Raw genomic sequence first — 19,794 nt, 5'->3', positions numbered from 1 at the left:
TGGTTTTTCTTCCACAACACCCAATTTTCGTTTCTTACTTTCTTTTTCTCTGGTGGTTAACTTCTGGAAGGCTTCACAATTAACAGAACGATTTTCTCCTTGACATTGCTGCAACAGAAGTTGTTACTGCTGAATTAGTTGGATTAACTGCAGCTGGTATTGTTGCTGTTGGTGTAACAAACCTAAAATGTCATTTATAACTGGATCCTCAACACGATAAATGCTCTCTCCTTTAGAATGTGTAGTTTTCTTGGGTGGCATTTTCCTAAAATATAGCGGTGAATTTATTCAAAAACATAACGAGAATGCGTAATAGAAAATATCACTGTTCAATCGGGGCACCTATGTCAGGAAAATGCTGCCCAACCCAAGTACCCATGTGGCCATGTCTTTATTATCAGGACCCATTTATAAAATATATCTAGATTAAACATACCACAATAATAGCAGCAATAACAGTAGCAGAATCACAACAATACAGGAAAACTAGAATATAAAGAACCTAATCACCGTAGCATGGCTCCTCGATATAACAACACTGACTAACTTCCTGTCACTACTCAGTTACCACATCATACTAATCTAATATGCTACGAGACTGGGTTGGCTGTATCACCCACCAATTACATAGAGCAAACCGGTAGATCAAGTCAACTTAATGAAAGTTGGACTCTTCTAGGCATCATAGTCCAAATTTCAACCAACAATTTCCCTACGGATGATTTCTTATCACCTGCAAGTGGTTCACCAATCACTAAATTACTTTTACGAGGATGTAACTTTCATCATTAGATCATGCATCCTCTCTGCTATCTCCATTCCTGGAGTAGCAATCAATTATAAACTTCTATTTCTCCTAACAGTCAATTTCGTTTACTTACAATACTAGGACTGTCCAACTACAGAGGTTATTGGCAAATTAATTTCCATGGAACGTCAATGGAATTTCAAATCAACGAATCAAAGATTCAAGGAGGAAAGGTGAAGAAGATATAAAAATGACTGAGAGCAACCATACAAGTACATAAGATGGCCAGTCTTAGTACCGCATAGCTTACAACACATAATTCGGTGGCGTCCCACCATACCCTTTTTGTCACACAGAAAAATGGTCAACTCATATGCATTGTTTGCCCCAATCAACCGAAAGAGTCACCGGAGAAAGAAACAATGTTCAGATAGAAAATTCACAAATAGAGAGGGAGAAAATCTGATTTATAATGGAATGAACAAAATCTTAAGTTGCTTACTCCGAGTTCTCAACTTTCTCACAGGAAAGTAAGCAACTTACGGGATAGGAAACAATTACTCTGGAAACAAAATACGTCTCAAGAAAGAAGTGTAGGGGTTCAAAACGTAAACCATAGTATTGATCTTCGTTTCCCACAAAACTTGGCTGTCATAGTAGCCATCGACAACTATCATACTATCTAAACTCACCGAGTTCATACACTCGGTCCAGCAACAATACTTAGTCATAGAAGGTACGATATCTAAAGATAATATTGGTGTCTTTTCAGTCCACACATCTAGGGTCCGCTTAGAAGCTGAATTTTCTCAATCAGACTCGTTTTCTCGAAAAGAAAATTAGAATTCTCTATCAGACATTACCATTAATACGCACACGAAGAAGACGTGCTCTAGGCTAGGGCAGTTCCAGAAAATACTCAATAGACGTTAGGGTTACGTTTCCGAAACCCTTGACTGAACTCATAGACTCGCTCCTCTGATTGAGTTGCTGACTCACATCTATATATAGACCTTTCTAACTCAATCCTTAACCTAAATCAGGGACTTGAACCTATAGCTCTAATACCAACTGTGACGGCCTCAACCCCGGGGTCAGGGGCTGACGTCACTAAAATATAACAAACTACGATTATAAATTACTAATCAAACTTTATTATATAAACACGACCCCAAACCAGGATCTGATACAGGTTTAAGTGTTATTTAGGTTAAAACACAACACCTAATTTATTCCACAATCTGACACCCTAACTTATTACAGCAACTCATCAGACCTCGGGGTCTGATACAAACTACCTTATAGGAGCCGGAACCGGAGGGGCTGATACTCTATTCTGTCCTGGCCTTCTAGACATCTGTAATAAATAAATACAAAACAAGCTGCAAGGGTGAGCAATCAATTCCTTAACAGTACCACTATATGAATAACAAGTAAAATAGTGTATATATAAAAAAACAGTATAGGAACAGATATCAAATCCCGTTTATGAAAACAAGTAAAACAGGTACAAACTGGATATCAAAACTAGCATGCTCTAAAAAATAATATCATCTATAGTGTGCTGTGTAAAAATACTAGAGTCCAATTTTAGCATGCTATTGTCTTTTCCAAAAATCAAGGTCCCATTACAGGAACCATAAATCATCTGTCCCGTTACGGGGACCACCAAAACCATTTATTCTGTTATGAGAACCACTAAACCAAAATCAGATATATAATTGGACGAATCATAGGGACAGCTGATCAGTCTATCCCACCATAATTTGTTCCGGAACTCAGAGTCTAGCTAGGTCTCTGTCATGCTGGACTAAGCGGTCTAAATAGGGCGCGCAACCGACCTAGCCTCTTACGCAACCAAGATGGGTCGTTACGGGCCTCTTATGTAGCCATCCACTATCTGATCCGTTTTTATCCAGTTTTCAAAATTAATTACACCTATCTCTTTTTAAACAATTATCTCACAACACACATTCTAAAATATTTTCAATTTAATCACAATCTAGAGATAGGCATTTTCAGAATTTACTTTTTTCCCAAAATATCAGTTAATAAAACATATTTAAATACGCGGAATACGTAACTTAAAACGTTATGTTCCGACACGTAATTTAAATCAACAATCATTCATATATACTGAACTATAAAAGATTTGTTCAGGGGTACTTGCCTTGCGAAGCTTTACACTAACACTGGCTTGACTCTAACCGACTTTACTACTGGGTCCTTCGACTTAAACATACGGAATCGGAACAACCTAGGTTAAACGACCGATTATGCTTGACTTATCCTCACTAAACACATTATCCAACGATACGATTCCCGACTCGCACATATATGCATAGTAATAATAATGTACACGTAATAATGGTACACATAACAATCAGGGTTTAATTTGTATTTATTTAAATATATATACTCGATTCTTATGTAAAAGTAATTTTTAGAAAAAATTTAACAGCGACTCCTCTGTTTATAGACCTACCCGTCGAAACATCAATCGACGTTATAACCCAACAATTCACAATTCGCAATTCATAATTTCCATACAACTCGTCACACAAATATTTATACACATTTTGAAAATAATTTATACGATCATTTTATTTATTTAAAATATTTAGGACTCAGATCAAAATCATCACCGTTCACCGTCCGCTCGTATTAATTCATCGCGGACGGCGGCAAAATTTCGCAGGTACCCGATTAATTCTCGGGTTTCCTACGCGAAACTCGCCGATTAATCGAAATATTTTATGCACGAAATATTCATTTTATATCACAAATGCTACTCAAATAGTTCCTGCAGAATAATAATGATAATAATTAAGAAATTTAATTCGAATCAACCAAGACACGCAGCAAGGGAAAAAATAAGGCAGCAATCACACACACGCGCAACGCGCGCTGTAACACCCCCGCCACAACACTCCTCACCGGAAATGGGAAGGAGGGCGGCGATGGGAAGAAAAAAAAGAAACACAGCACAGAACACCACTCAACTGCACACACAATTACACACAAATATATATATATATAGATATGTAGGTGTGCACAATAAGCAAGATGAAACTACAACACCCAACTGGAAAACGAAACCGTAACCATGCTTACCGGAAAAGCACATAAAAATGGCAATCGGAGTAAGAAAAGGGGAGAAAGGGGGGGAAAGAGAAACGAGGGGGAGAGACGAGAGAGATAAGATAAAGAGAGAGAGGAGAGGTTGTAACAGGGGCGAACAGGGGAAAATGGGGGGTTTGGTTATTGTTTTTTTTAACAAGTGTGCAAGGAGAAGGAAACATGTGTCCCCCTAATTAACTAGAAGCTGACACGTTGCTTTCATGATAAATATGAGTATTTAATGGTCCGGTATGCTCCGAAATTCAAAATTATCGGACGGAGGTGCGAATAAAACAATCTCCAAAAATTCTGATGTCAGTAAATCTTAAGGATGAACTACATGCTTGATAAGCCTCACTTATCTGAAGAAAAGAAAAGAAAATTGAAGTCAGGGACTCCTTTGAGATCTAGAGTAAATATGTGGAAGGGAACACCCAAGTGCATTGCTGGTATTAAGTAATATGCATTAGAAAAGCAAATAAATTTTTCTTGGTGACTTTTTACGTTCTCCGATTACTGGAGAAATACTCTGATAATAGCATAAATTCTAATAACAGTTGTGACTCACTTATACTGAGAAGCCACTGTAAAAAGGAATTTCAAAAGATGCATAAAATGAGCACAAACAATTGGGGTGGACTCTTGCATAAATTTGTTCTATAGTAGACTTCATAATTAAAGACAGATTTTAAGCACTTTTCTTAGTTATGCCTTATTTCTAAGATGTACTGAAGTTTATCAGACTTTAATCTTTATCTGATATTTTGCTAATGCACACACTCTCACTCCATATGAATGATGAAAATTATTGTGGTGATTAAGTTGTTTTTGACAAACAGTGAAGTGTCATTTGCATAAATTCTGAGGACAAGTTCTGATGGAAATTCTAATGATTAAACTCTGAAGAAATAAGTCAGCTTTTGTATAAAGAATCATGTAAACAAACATTCACTTTCTGAGAACAGAAGCCATGTTCTGATGACCGTTAAAAATTGATAATAGTCAAGTTCTGATATTAAATCCTGATAGAAACTCGGATGCTTACGTGGCATTAGTTATTTACTTGACTTATTTATGGTAAATACTGTAACGATTTTATTTTATCAGAATATAATTAGGTGAGATAAAAACAGTCATAATCATTTGGTTAGTGGGAAACGTGTTTGTCTTGAAAAACTGCATGTGTACAATAATTACTGCTTATTTCTCGTGCCCACTAAATCCTGCTTTAACTATTTACTGACTGTTCACATGTTTCCAGGTGTAAATTGTCTGTCATGCTTCACAAATATAGTTGTTATCACGCGGGCTGTATAAATAAGAAAGTTAAAAGATTTTATAATCTTTTACTTACTTTTCTCATTCTCTCATCTCTCTTATTTTCTCTCACCCACTTATATTCTCTGAAGCTCTATTTTTTCACAGACATTTTATCAAACACTTTGTGTACACTCTTTTTCTCACTTAATTCTTAACAGAAATGGCACCAAAGGACATCATTTTCAATGGAGCCAAGTTTGTTCCTAACAACTACTTGGCTATTCTGAGCAAGGATGAAGCCCCTTCAGAAATTCACTTCATCCAAGACATTTTGTCTCGAAGTGAACTAGGCTATGCACTGACCCAACCAGAAGCAATCTCAGGAACTCAAGTGCTGGAATTCTGGAGGAGTGGTGTGTATGATGATGGTGGTGCACATGGGTCCCCTAGTATTATTTTCACAACAGAGGAGGATGAACATGTGGTGACTTTGGCTATAGTTCGACAGGTTTACATCTGCCAGAAAACTGTGTTTACAGTTCAACTGTTGAGGAGTCGGCCCTTCAGCAAATGATGGTCAATCTGGGCTATGAAAGGTCTTTGGCAAAGCTGAGGCAATTTAAGAGATCTCACATCAGGAGGGAGTGGAGTTTCTTCTTTGACTGCATCACCAAGGCTTTTGCAAACAAGTGCTCCAATTTTGATGCAATCCCCATCCTAAGTTAGCAAATTGGGTATGCTCTAATTACTCAATCTCATTTTGATTATGCTAGTGTTGTACTAGGTTTCATAGGTGACAGGATGATAGAAGATAGAAATACAGTTTATTTTGCTAGATTCTGTCAGCTTATTTACAGTTTATGTTGCTCTGATGCACCCCAACTAGCAAGTGAGTTAATTGAACCTTTTAAACTTGCTAAAAAAGCTTTTACTGACTTATTATCTAATGATAATAAGAAAGCTGTTCTAAGACCCCTACAAATTCCATAATCAGTCAAACATGTCTTAGTAAACTCTGACCCAAACACCTATACTACCATATATTTTGATGTCCAACCATCCCAATCTCCATCATCACCTACACAACCTACCACTTCTCAACCTCAACCAACTTAAACTACCATAAGAACATACTTCCAACCAGCTCAATCCAAACAACAACAACCATCTGCTACAATATCAAGATCCAAACATTTTAGAACAAAATCTGTTCCTAAATCTCTACAAAGGAGAAGAAGGATGATTTTAAGGGATGAATCAGATGAAGAAGAAGCACAGGTTCATGCATCAGAACCTGTGACACAAGAAGCTGAAGGGTCAACCCACCAGATAAATACTGAAGCTAAGGGTTTTGATAATTTAAAGAGGAAAAGAACTGTAAGTTCTGATGCTACTCAGGGAACTCCTACACCATCTAGGAGATCTAAGAAATAGAGGGCATGAAGGTACATGGCTCAACCACCATCAGAGGATACCGAAGAAGCTGCGGAAGGGGATTAGGAATCTCTAATCTCAAAAGTACCAATTATCATTGAAGCCCTTCCAGAACCAAAAGACACTTTTACAGATACAGTGATTACACCTCTTGTCTCTCCACTCAAAGCTATAGATAATGCTGAAGAACAAGACACAATTTCAGAAATAGATATTCACAATCTGAATATTCCTACTGTTCTTTATCTGGAAGCTCTAACAGCAGCTCAACCATCTACAATCAATTCTTCTATCTTACAGGCTGAGATACCAACAACTCCTATTCTGGAGATAAATTATGATGTCCAGAATTTAGATGAATGAAGCCGGTACAGACTCTCCTTCTATTACACACACTCTTGCTTTATCAGAAGATGATGGATTTTCTGCAAGTTCTGGAGAGTCGGCTCCAGTAAATGCTCCAATTCTTGGAAATGAGGCATTAATCTAAAAGTTTGTTGAACAAAATGCTCCTATTCCTTGGGAAGATACTCACAGAGGAGTGGAGTGGACCAAGAAGTGGAATGAAACTGATTTCATTCCAAGTTCTAAAGTTCTGACAGAGCACATTGCTAAAGCTGATGAACTGATGACAAGTTCTGATTTTAAGACTCAACTCAAAGTCACAGCTCTAAGTGTCAAGTCTCTTCAAGGTCAACACTCTACAACTCATGAAAAGGTGGAAAAACTTCTTGAAAAAGCTGAAAAGCTGGATATGGAGACCAAGCTTGATAAAAAGAGGTTTATCAGACCTATTTCTGAAAAAGTTGAAGCAATTGAGAAGGTTCAGGAGAAGCAACATGCCTAAATTGCCGAGGTCCTGCAAAATCAAGCCTCTCAACAAGCTCAATTGAATAAAATTCAATCTTCAGTAGAACTTCTTCTCTCTCTCCTACTACCTGATGATGCCAAAAAGGGGGAGAAGGTAGTTAAGTCCAAATGCTCACCTACTCAAATACTGAAGAAGAAGGATGACAAAGGTGATGACCAGGGAAACTCTGATAAGTGTAGAGGTCAAGGAAAAGTTCAAGGAAAATCTTCACATAAAGTAATTTATGATGTTAGCAAATCTTCTACACAAAAAAAGACAAGTTCTGATGCTGTGAATGCTAAAAGTCTGATATCAAGTTATGATAAACAAAGTCTGATGACAAAGCCTGATGTTCTGATTCAAGGTGGAAGTCAAGACTCTCAGAAGTTTCTGCAAACTCTGAAGCTAAAGGGAAAGCAGACTATTGTCTACTATAAGGATCCCAAGATTCAGACACTTGATGAAGAGATTGCTAGAAGATTATTTCCGAACATAATCCTGGAATGGATTTAGAAAATCTCAAGGAGGAAGAAGCTAGATTTAAAGCTGAGAGGACAAATCTAAAGTCTAAAGCTTCTGTTGCAAAGAAACCTCCAAGGCCTAAGGAAAAAGGCATTGTGATCAAGGAGAAATTAAATGTTGAGGCATCAAAGCCCAAGACTAGATCACAAACTGAGATTGATCCCAAAGATAAAGGGAAAGAAAAAATGGATAAACCAACAAAGCCACAGGAGATGAAAATTCCTCAAATCCTGATGAAACCTGTGTGCAAAATGGTTCAAGTTCATGATGATACTCTTGTTGAAGATGAAACTGTTCAAACTCTGAAAAGAAGGAAGATTACTGAAGAATCCAAGACAACCTCTGACAGAGCTCAAGTTGTTTAGAGTGAATAACAACAAGCTATAAAAGAAACAACAACATCTGATAAAGTCATCAAGATATCAACCTCTGACATAGCTCAAGTTGATTTAGACAGGATGAAAGCAGCTAATAAAAAGAAACTTCTATGGAAAAATGTCAGACCATCATATCCAAAGAAAAGCCAATTGCTGTCTGATTTCATGACTATGGGGTTAAATGCTAGAGAACCAAGAGACAGAGCAGGGCTAGGTTTTGATGAAGCTAAGATCAAGACATGAGTTGAAGTTGCTACTAGAGATCCATTTCTATTGACTGATAGACCTCTTGAAGATGTTACACAGAAACACCTTGATAAGGTTATTTCTGTTCAAGTGGTACTGGATGCTCATGACAAGCATAATGTCAAAGAAAATCTGATTTTATTTCTTGAAGATGGAAGGACATATCAAATGTCAGAATCAGATGTGCTGAATGAATCCCAGAAAGAACTTCAATTCTTTCATTGTCTTTTAGAGATAAAGTCTGATATTACCAGGAGATGGTCAAATTTCATATTGAAGACCATAAGAGATTAAGCAAGAATTTATGGTTCAAGGGTTATAGAATTCATTCCAAACATAGTTGAAGATGATGGAAGTGAAATTCTAATGAAGAAGGATTATGCTAAACTTGAAGTGATTTTGAAAGAGAAATGTCTATGCTACAATGAAGATTCTTCTCATCCAAGGGTTATAAGACTGGGTGATAGTTTATAAAGAAACCATATATCTGCTCTAAGGACTGCAATCTACCAGATTGGAAGTCAAGATAAAGAGATGAAGCAAGTCAAGACTACAATAGCTCAAGTCCTAAGGAATAAAGAAGAAAAGCTGATATCAAACTTTGTCAAGAATCACTTTGGATTCAGATTGACTCAGTGAGATTGGTAAAGGCTACAAGGACTGTAAGTTGTAGTTATTTGTCTTATTAAACTCTTATTGTATTTGTACTTAAAATGTTTTTGACATCATCAAATCTATTAACTTGTATATTTTACATAATTTACAAGTTGGGGGACATTGTTAGATATATTTGAGATGTCATGTCTAATATGATTTGTGTTTAGTTTTCAGAACTTAACAACACGACATATCAGAACTTACTGAAATCAGGACTTACTAAAGTCAGAACTTAATATCAGAACTTAAGGTGTCAGAAGATACATATCAGTACTTAAGTGCGGAAAGACTTTCAGATAAGGAATGCGGCTGATTTACAGGAGAAGAGCTGGACTAAAATAATAGAAGACATGCATGAAAAGAGTTAGAGGTCTAGAAGACTTGTAGAATATATCTGATTGATATATTTTAGGAGACAGAATTATATTCCATATCAATTAGAATATATCTTGTAACTGTGTACTATATAAACACAGCTTAGGGTTTACACTATATGTATTATCATTATCGAGAAGATTATACATTGTAACCTTGCAGCTCTTAGTGATATTTGTTCATCACTGAGAGAGAACAACAGTTCATATTGTAACAGAGTTTATTTGAATATACTTGATCTTTGTTACATACTTGTGTTAAAATCGATTTGATTGTATAAACACTATATTCACCCCCCTTCTATAGTGTTGTGTGACCTAACAGTAAAATATTTGGGTGTGTGATCTTTGAGTATTTATTTTGAGTTATTTATGTTATTTGTATGACTTGGGAGTTGTAAGACATCCGTCGCGATTGGATAATCTCGTGCCTGGCACCTCCTATGCGGTGTAATTAAATTGTATGGGCGTGTCACCAAAATTTTGGGGCACGTATAGCCATGACTAGTGTGTGTATGATTTGGCCTTTTGGGTAGCATGTGCTTATTTCCATGCAAGCCCATGTAAGATATTGGGTAGGATTTGTTTTGTGTTGTGCAAGCCCCTGTAAGTTTTGATGACTACATATTTCTAGATATCCGAAAATGTAGGACAACCTGTAAGTGTAAGATCGTCTCCCATTTTAGTAAGTTATTTGAGTATTTTTTGTAAGCGTGTGATTATGTGTAAGGGTGTGATTATAATTTATTAGTTATGATTATGATTATATTATTTGTGATTATATTATGTGTAAGCTGTAAGATTATTTTGATCAACATTGTTTATTTTTATTTATGAGTTGAGTAGTCATTTTCTAATCATCTCATTCATTATTCATATCGTCATTCAGTCAAATATTTAGTTTTGTTCGCAATCTCGACATTTTAATTCTTGTTCAGTTATATTCTCATCATATTTTGTTTATCAGCTTGTGTATTGTTGTGTATCCGTATATGAGCCTTTCGCTCACTGCCAGTTCTTTGTTTTCTTTCTTTTCTTCCGACATGTATTCTTACTTAGGTGGGCTACTTACGGGAAGAGTGCGAGTTGTGGAACTTTGAGTAGTTCAGCCGTTTTCTTAGGTTTTTGTTAGAGTTTACGGATTGTTGAGAAGTTGTAAAGTTTTATCAGATTTTAATGGATTTTGGTTTTAAATAAGTATTATCTTGAGAAATTTTATTAGTTGGGTTGTTAAACCCATACTGGGCTCCTGAATAATATTTAGCTTAACCTTAACATAGATTTAAGCCTTATTATTAGGCTCATAAAAAAATCCACGAAAATAATCTATAGATTGTATTTTACTTGCATGCTACTTAAAGAAGCTTGACATAAATAAATTTTCGAAAAAAATCTTGGCACAAATCTCTCTTCAAAGGTGACTTTTCAGGCCTCTATATTTCTTTTTCCAAAAAAATAAATGGGAAGTAGTAGTATGAGATTTGCTCTCTCTATACCTGGTATGATAATGGATAACAAAACTTTTCCCGCTTTTCGGGCCTTTCCTTCGCATTCTGTCTTCATCTTACCATCTCCCCTATTTGTGAAATGGTTTCTATTCCTACTATTAGCAATATCATCTAGTATTTCTGATACTTCCTTATAATGGCCAGAGCTTTTCTTCATAAAATCTCGACGTCGATATGTCGCTATCCATTATCCAACTGATCACCACTATAAAAGTATTTGTAAATTCTGTTGCTCCAGATATCAATTGTATTATACCGTATTTTTACTAGTTAGGGAATTATGAGTGAGTTTATTATCATACCTCATTGGGAATTAAAAAACCATACACATAAAAGAGTTATATTTTGTAAATCATTTCAGGAACTTTATGTGCAACTTTAAGGTCATAACATTCCAAGCCTATCTGACATTTGATCTTTAAAGTGATAAAAAACGTTTAACTCCTACTAAGATATTTCCCATTTGTCCTATTTAAAGGTCCTTTACCTGCATAAATTTGCAGCAATCTTTATGAATGGCAGTAAAAGGACTATAATGAATGAAACATGTTGACAGAGAAGGTAATACAAAGAACTATATGTTAAAGCTTACCAATAGTACCATCCCAAGGGTTAGGAAGAGGGTTGTTTTTAGGAAAAGCAGCACTCCCTACAACTATTTCAGATATTGTATTGGAAGAGTCATTATAAGCAGTAGAGCCTTGATTACAACCATCATAATTTTTTATTATTTCTGCATTATTAGACTAATAACATTGACAAAAAGTGTTAGAACCAAGACGTAGCTGATTGTCTTTGTACTTGATAAGAATTATAATGTATTGACATAACTGATTTTTAAAATTTTGAAAATGTATTGCAGTAGATAAAACCAGTGTTCCATAAATCGCTAGGCGTGCCAGGGCGGTGAGGGTACCTTCGAGAGATTAATCGCCAAGTCGGAGATTAATCGGCAAGTCGGAGATTAATCGGACCGATTAATCGGAACATTAATTGGAAGAATATAAATATTTTTTTTTAATTTTTATAATTATATAATGATCAACATGTCAAATATTTGTTTGAAAAAAGAAATTAGAATGGTATTAAACAATATCTACACATTTGACATACGTTATGTACTAATTATTGAGTTTACAATATTAACTATATTTTAATTCACACTTTTAAATTAATTATAATATGTTATTTTTATATTTTAAGTGAGAAAATAAATATATTAGATTACTTCTTACTTCTTACCAATACTTTATATTATAAATTGACATGATATTGTGTGAAATTATGAAATTAATGATTTAAAATTATAAAAACGTAAAAAAAATATTTTTTTAGTTATTTTCCGCCTAGACCGCCTAGGACCGATTTTTGACCTCCTAGACCGCCTAATCCCGATTTTGACCCGATTTTTTGAAAAAATGCCTAAATCACCGCCTAGGTCCGAGTCGGGGCGTTTCACCGCCTAGCGCCTAGGCCCGATTTTTAGAACACATCATAAAACTACAAACCTGCATACAAATGTTAACCTGCTGTATATAAAACCACAAACCAACAGAAATATTGTTACAACACCGACCACACTCACAATATAACCTGACCACAACTATATGTTGGAGAAAATCGTTGAGGCAATGATGTATGGGAATGTACATATTGTTAGTGTTTGTGCCTTAGAGACAACACTATTATATTTATATTATGAAACATTTGGATTATTAATTATGATTATATGGATTATTCTTTACTAATTTATTATATCTTTATTTTCTGTGATAAGATGTTAGATTAATAAATGTCCTTGGAATATGATATGTAAATATATATCTCTAAGTATGTGACTTAGAAATGAGATTATGAGAATAATATTGATATTCCTAAAGGTCCCTAATCAAGTACTATTGTCAAGGGACGATAATAAATATATTGAGACTAATGTGTTTGTTGGCTGATGATCACATCTCATTGATCATAGGTATGGTGATACTAAAGTCAAAATACAGGCACATGTATTAAATACATGGTGCTGGATTGACCCGTTGTGAGATACTACATGTTTATAGTGTCATAAGTTAACCTCACAGTGATAATGATGTATTGGTCCTTTGACCTGAAATTATTATATTTCTATACGAGAATTAATATACTTTGATACTATTAAAAGTTATCCTTGATCGGGTAATAATAAAAGTAGACATTGGGTACATTATGAATCGTATGAGAAATATGAATGATCTAGATGCGATTTAGCCCTCCTTTATTAAAGGAGTGATATTATTGACCTTTTGATTGAGTAAGACTATAAAATGCATGGCCGTACTCAAATACCGATTTGTTTAATAGTTTACTCATTGATCAAGGAAAGAAGGATCGAACGTTAACAGAGGATGACACAATGCATGCCTCGAGTTTGATCTATAATATAAGGTTAAAGGGATTATATTACATTGTACATTATTCACGAAAATGTTTAATTGATCACCAATTTAGTTATTATTACTTGGGTAACAATGATATATTACTAGATGTCGCTCATTGTTTATGATTTTAAATTAGATTTAAAATTGTTGCCAACGTAATAATAATCTAAAGGGTCGCACAAAGAATGATTGGAGGATTATTTAATTTAAATCCGGATTTAAATTAAATGTAAGTAATTCGAATTATTTCTTATTAATTAAGTGTGACTTAATTAATTAAATAAATAGGAAATCCGAATTTAATATTAATTCCAAAATTAAGTTATTGGATTAAGTGAGACTTAATAATACAATAATTAGAATTTCGAATTTAATAACAATAATAACTTTATAATCCAGTTTAGGGTTGGAGGCCCATTAGCTCTTGCCTATATAATACTCCCTCCGTCCCATTTTACATGTCCCTTTTGGAAAAAAAGCGCATATTAAGAAAATAGTTAGTTGGATAATATTTTCAACAAAATACCTCATTAAATGCATTGAAAAAAGAGAATAGATACTAATTTTAGAAAGTCAAATCTTGGAAATAACAAATCTAAGAATAATTTTGAAAAATTATGCTTAAATTTACACTGAAAGAAGAGAGGGACAAGTAATTTGGGACAATTTTTTTTTTCAAAAGAGACATGCATATTGGGACGGAGGTAGTATCTTTTTTCTAATAGAATTAAGGTTACACGTTTTATTTGATAAAATATAAACCCTAGCAGCTTGAAGAGAGATAGAGAGAGCAAGAATGCGGCCTCAAGAATGTGCTAGTACACACCCATCCTCCGGATGATCATTCGTGTGGATACCTTCAAGGCGTATATCGTACCAGCGACGGGTTACGTGGTGATCATTCAAGACCTCCATCTTTCCATTAACATAAAGCTTCTTAAGGTAAACATACTGAACTACGAATTAAATATTATTTTTCGCATGGATCTTGCAGAGGGTTTCGATTTTTAAGATTTAAATTTACGTTTTTTGTTGCGTTTATGTGCTAAAAACCCTTCACATATAGCCTGTATGAAGAATTATGATTATGAATTTCTGATTAGTGCATATGTATATAGCCTGTATAAAGAACACTTCTTAAGACACTTTTTCCGATTATTAACATAAGCTAATCTAGTTTATTATGAATTTACGATTTAGTACATATAACTAAATTAGGATTATGAACTTCCGATTAGTGCATATGTATATAACCTGTATAATTCACGGCTCATAAAAATCATTGAGCAAATCAAATATAAACCGTCTTCGTAAATCATGATATGTAAACAATAATTTGTTGGTATTATATCTGAGATCCATATATTGCAAATATAAATCACACTAAATGTCAACATCTTCGTATTGAATTACTTCTTTATCACCTGGTTTGACATTACTTAAACTATATTAATACTACTGATGCAACGCTAACATGTAAACAATATAATATGGCAAGATGAAGATTCTACATGCACCTTATGCATCAGTATCAATTCTATAATTGTACTAAACATTGTTAAATATGCTAAATAAATTTTTGCTTATTAAGTAAATTTAACAATGTTGAGGATAATGATGCAGTGCTCATTAGTGCGCAATTGGTTTTCGAGACACAACAAATTTAAATTGCTGAAAAAATAGACCTCTAAATCTAAAAACTAACAAATTTTAAGTAAAGAACTTTTATTCAAATAATAGCAAAGGCTAAAACAACGTACCTTTGGATGTCATTGAAAGTTATAGTTATATAAAGCGGCTCTCCACAAAGATAGTCATCCATCTTCAAAAACCTTTCAAATAAAAGAAAAAGAGTTGCAATTAAGATCTAAGATCACTTCAATCGATTTTTTCTTTAAAATTTAAGGTTTTAATACAATATTATGAGACACAATGTTGTGAAAGTTGAAACTAAAGAACTTTCATTGAAATCAAAACAAAGACTAAAATATTGTAACTAAAGATGCCATTGAAAGTTAATGTTATCACAATGCACTATTTAAACTCAAAACAAATCTCAAACGCCTCTCCGCAAAGATAGTCAGCCATCTTCGAAAACCTTTAAAATTTAAGAAAAAGATTAGCAATCCAAGATCTAAGATGGCTTCACTCTTTCTGTAAAATCAAATCAAAGACTAAAATATCATTACACTAACTATAAAAATGACTAAAAGTAATTAATAAATGTGAGATGAAAGTGCAAAATTGATATCAATACGTAAATAGAAGAAAACACACCTTTCTGATACAAAAACAATGATGTAGCCATTATATTATCTTCCCGAACACTATAATATTGTAGTTACGTGTAAAAATGAGTTGAGCATTTTGTTATACATTAAGATAATTCTAGAAAATATAAACATAAATCAAAGTCACCGGTAAACAACAAATATAAAATACAAATATACATTAAAACACGTACAAATAGTTAAAAAATTCTAAAGTAATTTAATCAAACACTTGGTCTACGAACCGTATGTACTCCTAAAACAAAGTAATTTACGTGATTTTTCTTTATTTCAGATTCACCATTCTGAAAGAAAGAGAATTAAAATAGATCATTTGAGAATAGTCTAATCAATATAAATATATTGTGAATCAAATACATGATATGCGAGTGTTGTTAAAGATTTACGAACCTGTTATATTCCACACATGAAACCTGATTAAGATTTGCTGAACACATAACCTGCAAAAAGAATTAGAGAAGAGTGAGATTTCTAGAAAAAAAGAATAGAAAAATGATGGTATTATGCATTTGAAATTATGATCTAATTTATGATGATTTGTAAATGCTCATAAATTTGAAATCATGAATTTTGAATTTGGTAGGATACTAGTAAATTGCTTCATTTGTTGCTGAAATAGTGGATCTGGAATAAGTATAGTAGTGTGCACACTTGTTTTTTTTGATTAAAACGTACTTGCATTAATCAAACATTATCAATTTGTAGTACATGCTCAATGAAATCAGGTGGAATGACATATCATTCACCTATATCTGGCATAGAATACGTAGCCTTTGCTAACACATGACCTATCATATTCGCAGATCTATATGCGAACTTAACTAGCACGTGATCAATGTGTTTCATTATAGAAATACAATTCGAGACAATAGTGCCAAAATAAGCCTCACCTGATGTGTCATTACATGCATTAGCTACACTTTTTGAGTCTGTTTCGAACACGCAGTGAGTAATGTTCATTCTCTTCACCCAAGACATAGCTTCTTTCAGACCTATTGCTTCTGCCTCCCGTGGTCTCCAAGCCCCCTCTACTCTCTTACATCGAGCACCCAGGAACTGCCCATGCGTATCTCGTAGCACACAACCTACTCCGATAAATCCATTTTGAAATATTGTAGCGTCTACATTCACCTTTACCCATCCCAAAGGTGGTTTAAACCAAACCCGCTCTCCTGTTACAACATTCTGGTTACCACCCCCTTCAATAACTTGTGCTTCATGCTCGTCATGCAACAAATTCACGGCTGATGCTTTAACTCCAAAAGCGGACCTGTTAGCTCTTTCCCAAACCCGGTTATTTCATCTATTCCAAAAAGCCCAGCACAACATTCCCACCAAAACACACTGCTCCCTGTTGCAACCCTCAAAACTTCTCATAATAACCATAGCTGCCGTATCGTTTGGCCATACTTGCACCAACTGTTGTATACCAAAACTGAACCACACCGTTCGAGCAAAATCACAGGTAAACAAGACATGAGTATCGTATTTTACCTCATTATAATACCAGGGACACTGTGCACTCAAATTCACATGCTTCATCTGTAGTGCGTGCATAGTTGGCAAACAACCTCTACAAACCCTCCACGGAATTTTCACCACCTTGCTCGGCATTTTAAGAGACCATAAAAGATTCCAAAAACGTGTATCCACGGTATTGTACTCACCATGCAGCCACTGATAGCAAATACGCACCGTAAACTTCCCATTATCCTTCAGGTGCCAGAATCATGCATCCTTTCCTTTATTCATTGGTATTGGGATTCTCAAAATAAGCTCCACATCCCTTGTGTTACATATATCCTGAAGAATATCAGTTTCCCACCTTTGCCCTTCAATATCCATAAGATTCTGAACTCTACTTTCTCTCAACCTTTCTGGCATGTACGACGTTAAGCACCCATTCTCCTTGTCTGGTAACCACGGAACACCCCAGACCTTAGTATCTGCACCATCCCCAATTTTTCTTCGAGCACCCATCCTCACAGTTTCTTGTGCACTCATAATACTCCGCCATACGTAGCTAGGATTTGACCCCAATTGTGCACTTAGGAAATCAGTATTGGGGAAATATTTTGCTTTCATAATGGCTGACACTAAGGTATTACTCTCATTCAAAATCCTCCACCCTTGTTTTGCCAACATGGATAAATTAAACTTCTTTAGATTACGAACTCCAAACCCTCCACTACTTTTTGGATTGCACAATCTCTCTCACGCCATCAATCTCACACCCTTTCCAGCTTGCCCGTGTCCCCACCAAAAAGCGTTCATTATACGTTCCATTTCTTCACACAGGGTTACCGGAATTAAAAATAGACTCATCCAAAAGCTTGGTATGGTCTGTGCAGCAGACTTCAATAACAAAAGTTTACCTCCCTTTGGTAATTCTTTATTACTCCATCCTTGCAGTTTCTTCTCAATTCCGTCACTCAAAAAAACAAACGTTTCCATTTTATTTTTCCTTACACACATGAGCATGCCTAAATATTTACCAGGCTTGTCAATTTCCATGACTTGCAGCTTCTCACAAACCACTTTCTTAACTTGCTCATGAGTGTTAGGACTGAATGTAATACTAGATTTACTATAATTGACAACCTGACCTGATAGTCTCTCGTACCTCACCAATATGTCCTTCATGATGGCTGCTTCCGTCTGAGAGGCTCTAAAAAAGAAGTAACAATCATCTGTAAATAACAGATGAGAGATACTTGGAGCTCCTCTTGCCACCTTGCACCCATGCAATAAACCAGCTTCCTCATATCGTCTCATGATAGCGCTCAATCCCTCAACACACATTATGTATAGATATGGTGATATGGGGTCTCCCTGGCGGATCCCTCATCGTGGAAACATCTCAGCAAATACATCCCCATTGTGTAAAAATCTATACGACACTGTTTTGACACACGTCATAACTTTATCAACCCACTTATCATGAAACCCAAACTTGTTTAGCATTTTTTTATTGAAACTCCATTCCAATCTATCATATGCCTTAGAAACATCAATTTTCAATTCCGCTACACCATTTTTTCCTCGCGTTTTCCTCTTAATAAAGTGATTTACCTCAAAGGCAATTAGAGCATTATCAATCAATAGTCTTCCTTTAATAAAAGCACTATGTTTGTCTGATATTATACATTTGAGGCACAATTTCAATCTGTTCGCCATTACTTTAGAGATGATATGCATCAACACATTACACAAAGATATTGGCCTTAGATCCGTCATTTGCTTTGGGTTTTTAATTTTCGATATAAGGCACACAAGCGTGTTATTCACCCCCCTTGACAACTGTCCTGTGTCAAAAAACTCACGGCAAAATTTTATTACATCACCTCCTACTATACTCTAGTACGTCTGGAAGAACGCCGAGTTTAACCCGTCAATTCCTGGTGTCTTTTCCATGTACATAGCAAACACCGCTGCCTTTACCTCCTCGTCTGTAACAGACATCACCATATCACGATTCTGCTATTCTGTAATGCTGCTAACTCTGTCTCGTTCCGACAGCTGTTCCCCTATGACCGATGTATGAAACAATTCCTCAAAGTAGTTCTCGATTACTCCTTTGATTTCCTCATCTGTTTCTCTCCACACTCCTTGTGCATCTTTTAATTTCTTGATTTTATTATGCTCCTTTCTCACGGAGGCGTATTTATGGAAGAAACGCATATTCTTGTCTCCTTCCCTAAGCCAAAATTGCTTCGCCCTTTGTTTCCAGTATATCTCCTGTTTTTCCAACAACCACAAATACTCCCATCTCAACTGATTATACCTCTGAATGCCATCATTATATTATACCTTCGAGATCGTAATTTACGCAGTTCTCTCCTGTAGTTTATGTGTGCACACTTAGATAATAAATGGGTTATTGGTGGATAATCAATAAATCTCTACTTTTATATGTTAAATAGGTAATGAGTAATTTTTTTTACCAATTGAGTAAATTAAGGAGTAGTAGTTAAGAATATATAGATTTAC

General features: G+C 35.0%; 4 protein-coding genes across 4 annotated transcripts; all 4 read right to left on the bottom strand.

Annotated features, from left to right (window-relative positions):
* Window positions 1-16,542: 16,542 nt before the first annotated feature.
* LOC141719551 (uncharacterized) lies at window positions 16,543-17,418 on the bottom strand. Its single transcript, XM_074521928.1, has 2 exons — window positions 17,150-17,418; window positions 16,543-17,074 (listed from the first exon to the last, which is right to left on the bottom strand). Exons 1-2 carry the CDS (start codon window positions 17,416-17,418, stop codon window positions 16,543-16,545), a joined length of 801 nt encoding a protein of 266 aa, XP_074378029.1.
* Window positions 17,419-17,532: 114 nt separating this feature from the next.
* LOC141719550 (putative mitochondrial protein AtMg00310) lies at window positions 17,533-17,949 on the bottom strand. Its single transcript, XM_074521927.1, has one exon. It carries the CDS (start codon window positions 17,947-17,949, stop codon window positions 17,533-17,535), a length of 417 nt encoding a protein of 138 aa, XP_074378028.1.
* A 69-nt stretch (window positions 17,950-18,018) lies between these two features.
* LOC141719548 (uncharacterized) lies at window positions 18,019-18,606 on the bottom strand. The gene has a single exon (XM_074521926.1). It carries the CDS (start codon window positions 18,604-18,606, stop codon window positions 18,019-18,021), a length of 588 nt encoding a protein of 195 aa, XP_074378027.1.
* Window positions 18,607-18,648: 42 nt separating this feature from the next.
* Window positions 18,649-19,272, bottom strand: LOC141719547 (uncharacterized). The gene is made up of 2 exons (XM_074521925.1): window positions 19,169-19,272; window positions 18,649-18,970 (listed from the first exon to the last, which is right to left on the bottom strand). The coding sequence occupies exons 1-2, from the start codon at window positions 19,270-19,272 to the stop codon at window positions 18,649-18,651; spliced, it is 426 nt and encodes a 141-aa protein (XP_074378026.1).
* Window positions 19,273-19,794: the final 522 nt, after the last annotated feature.

The sequence above is a fragment of the Apium graveolens genome, chromosome 4, assembly GCF_009905375.1.
Source record: "Apium graveolens cultivar Ventura chromosome 4, ASM990537v1, whole genome shotgun sequence".
Lineage (NCBI taxonomy): Eukaryota > Viridiplantae > Streptophyta > Magnoliopsida > Apiales > Apiaceae > Apium > Apium graveolens.
Note: the sequence above shows the minus strand (reverse complement) of the source record. Positions and strands in the feature narration are given on the sequence as shown.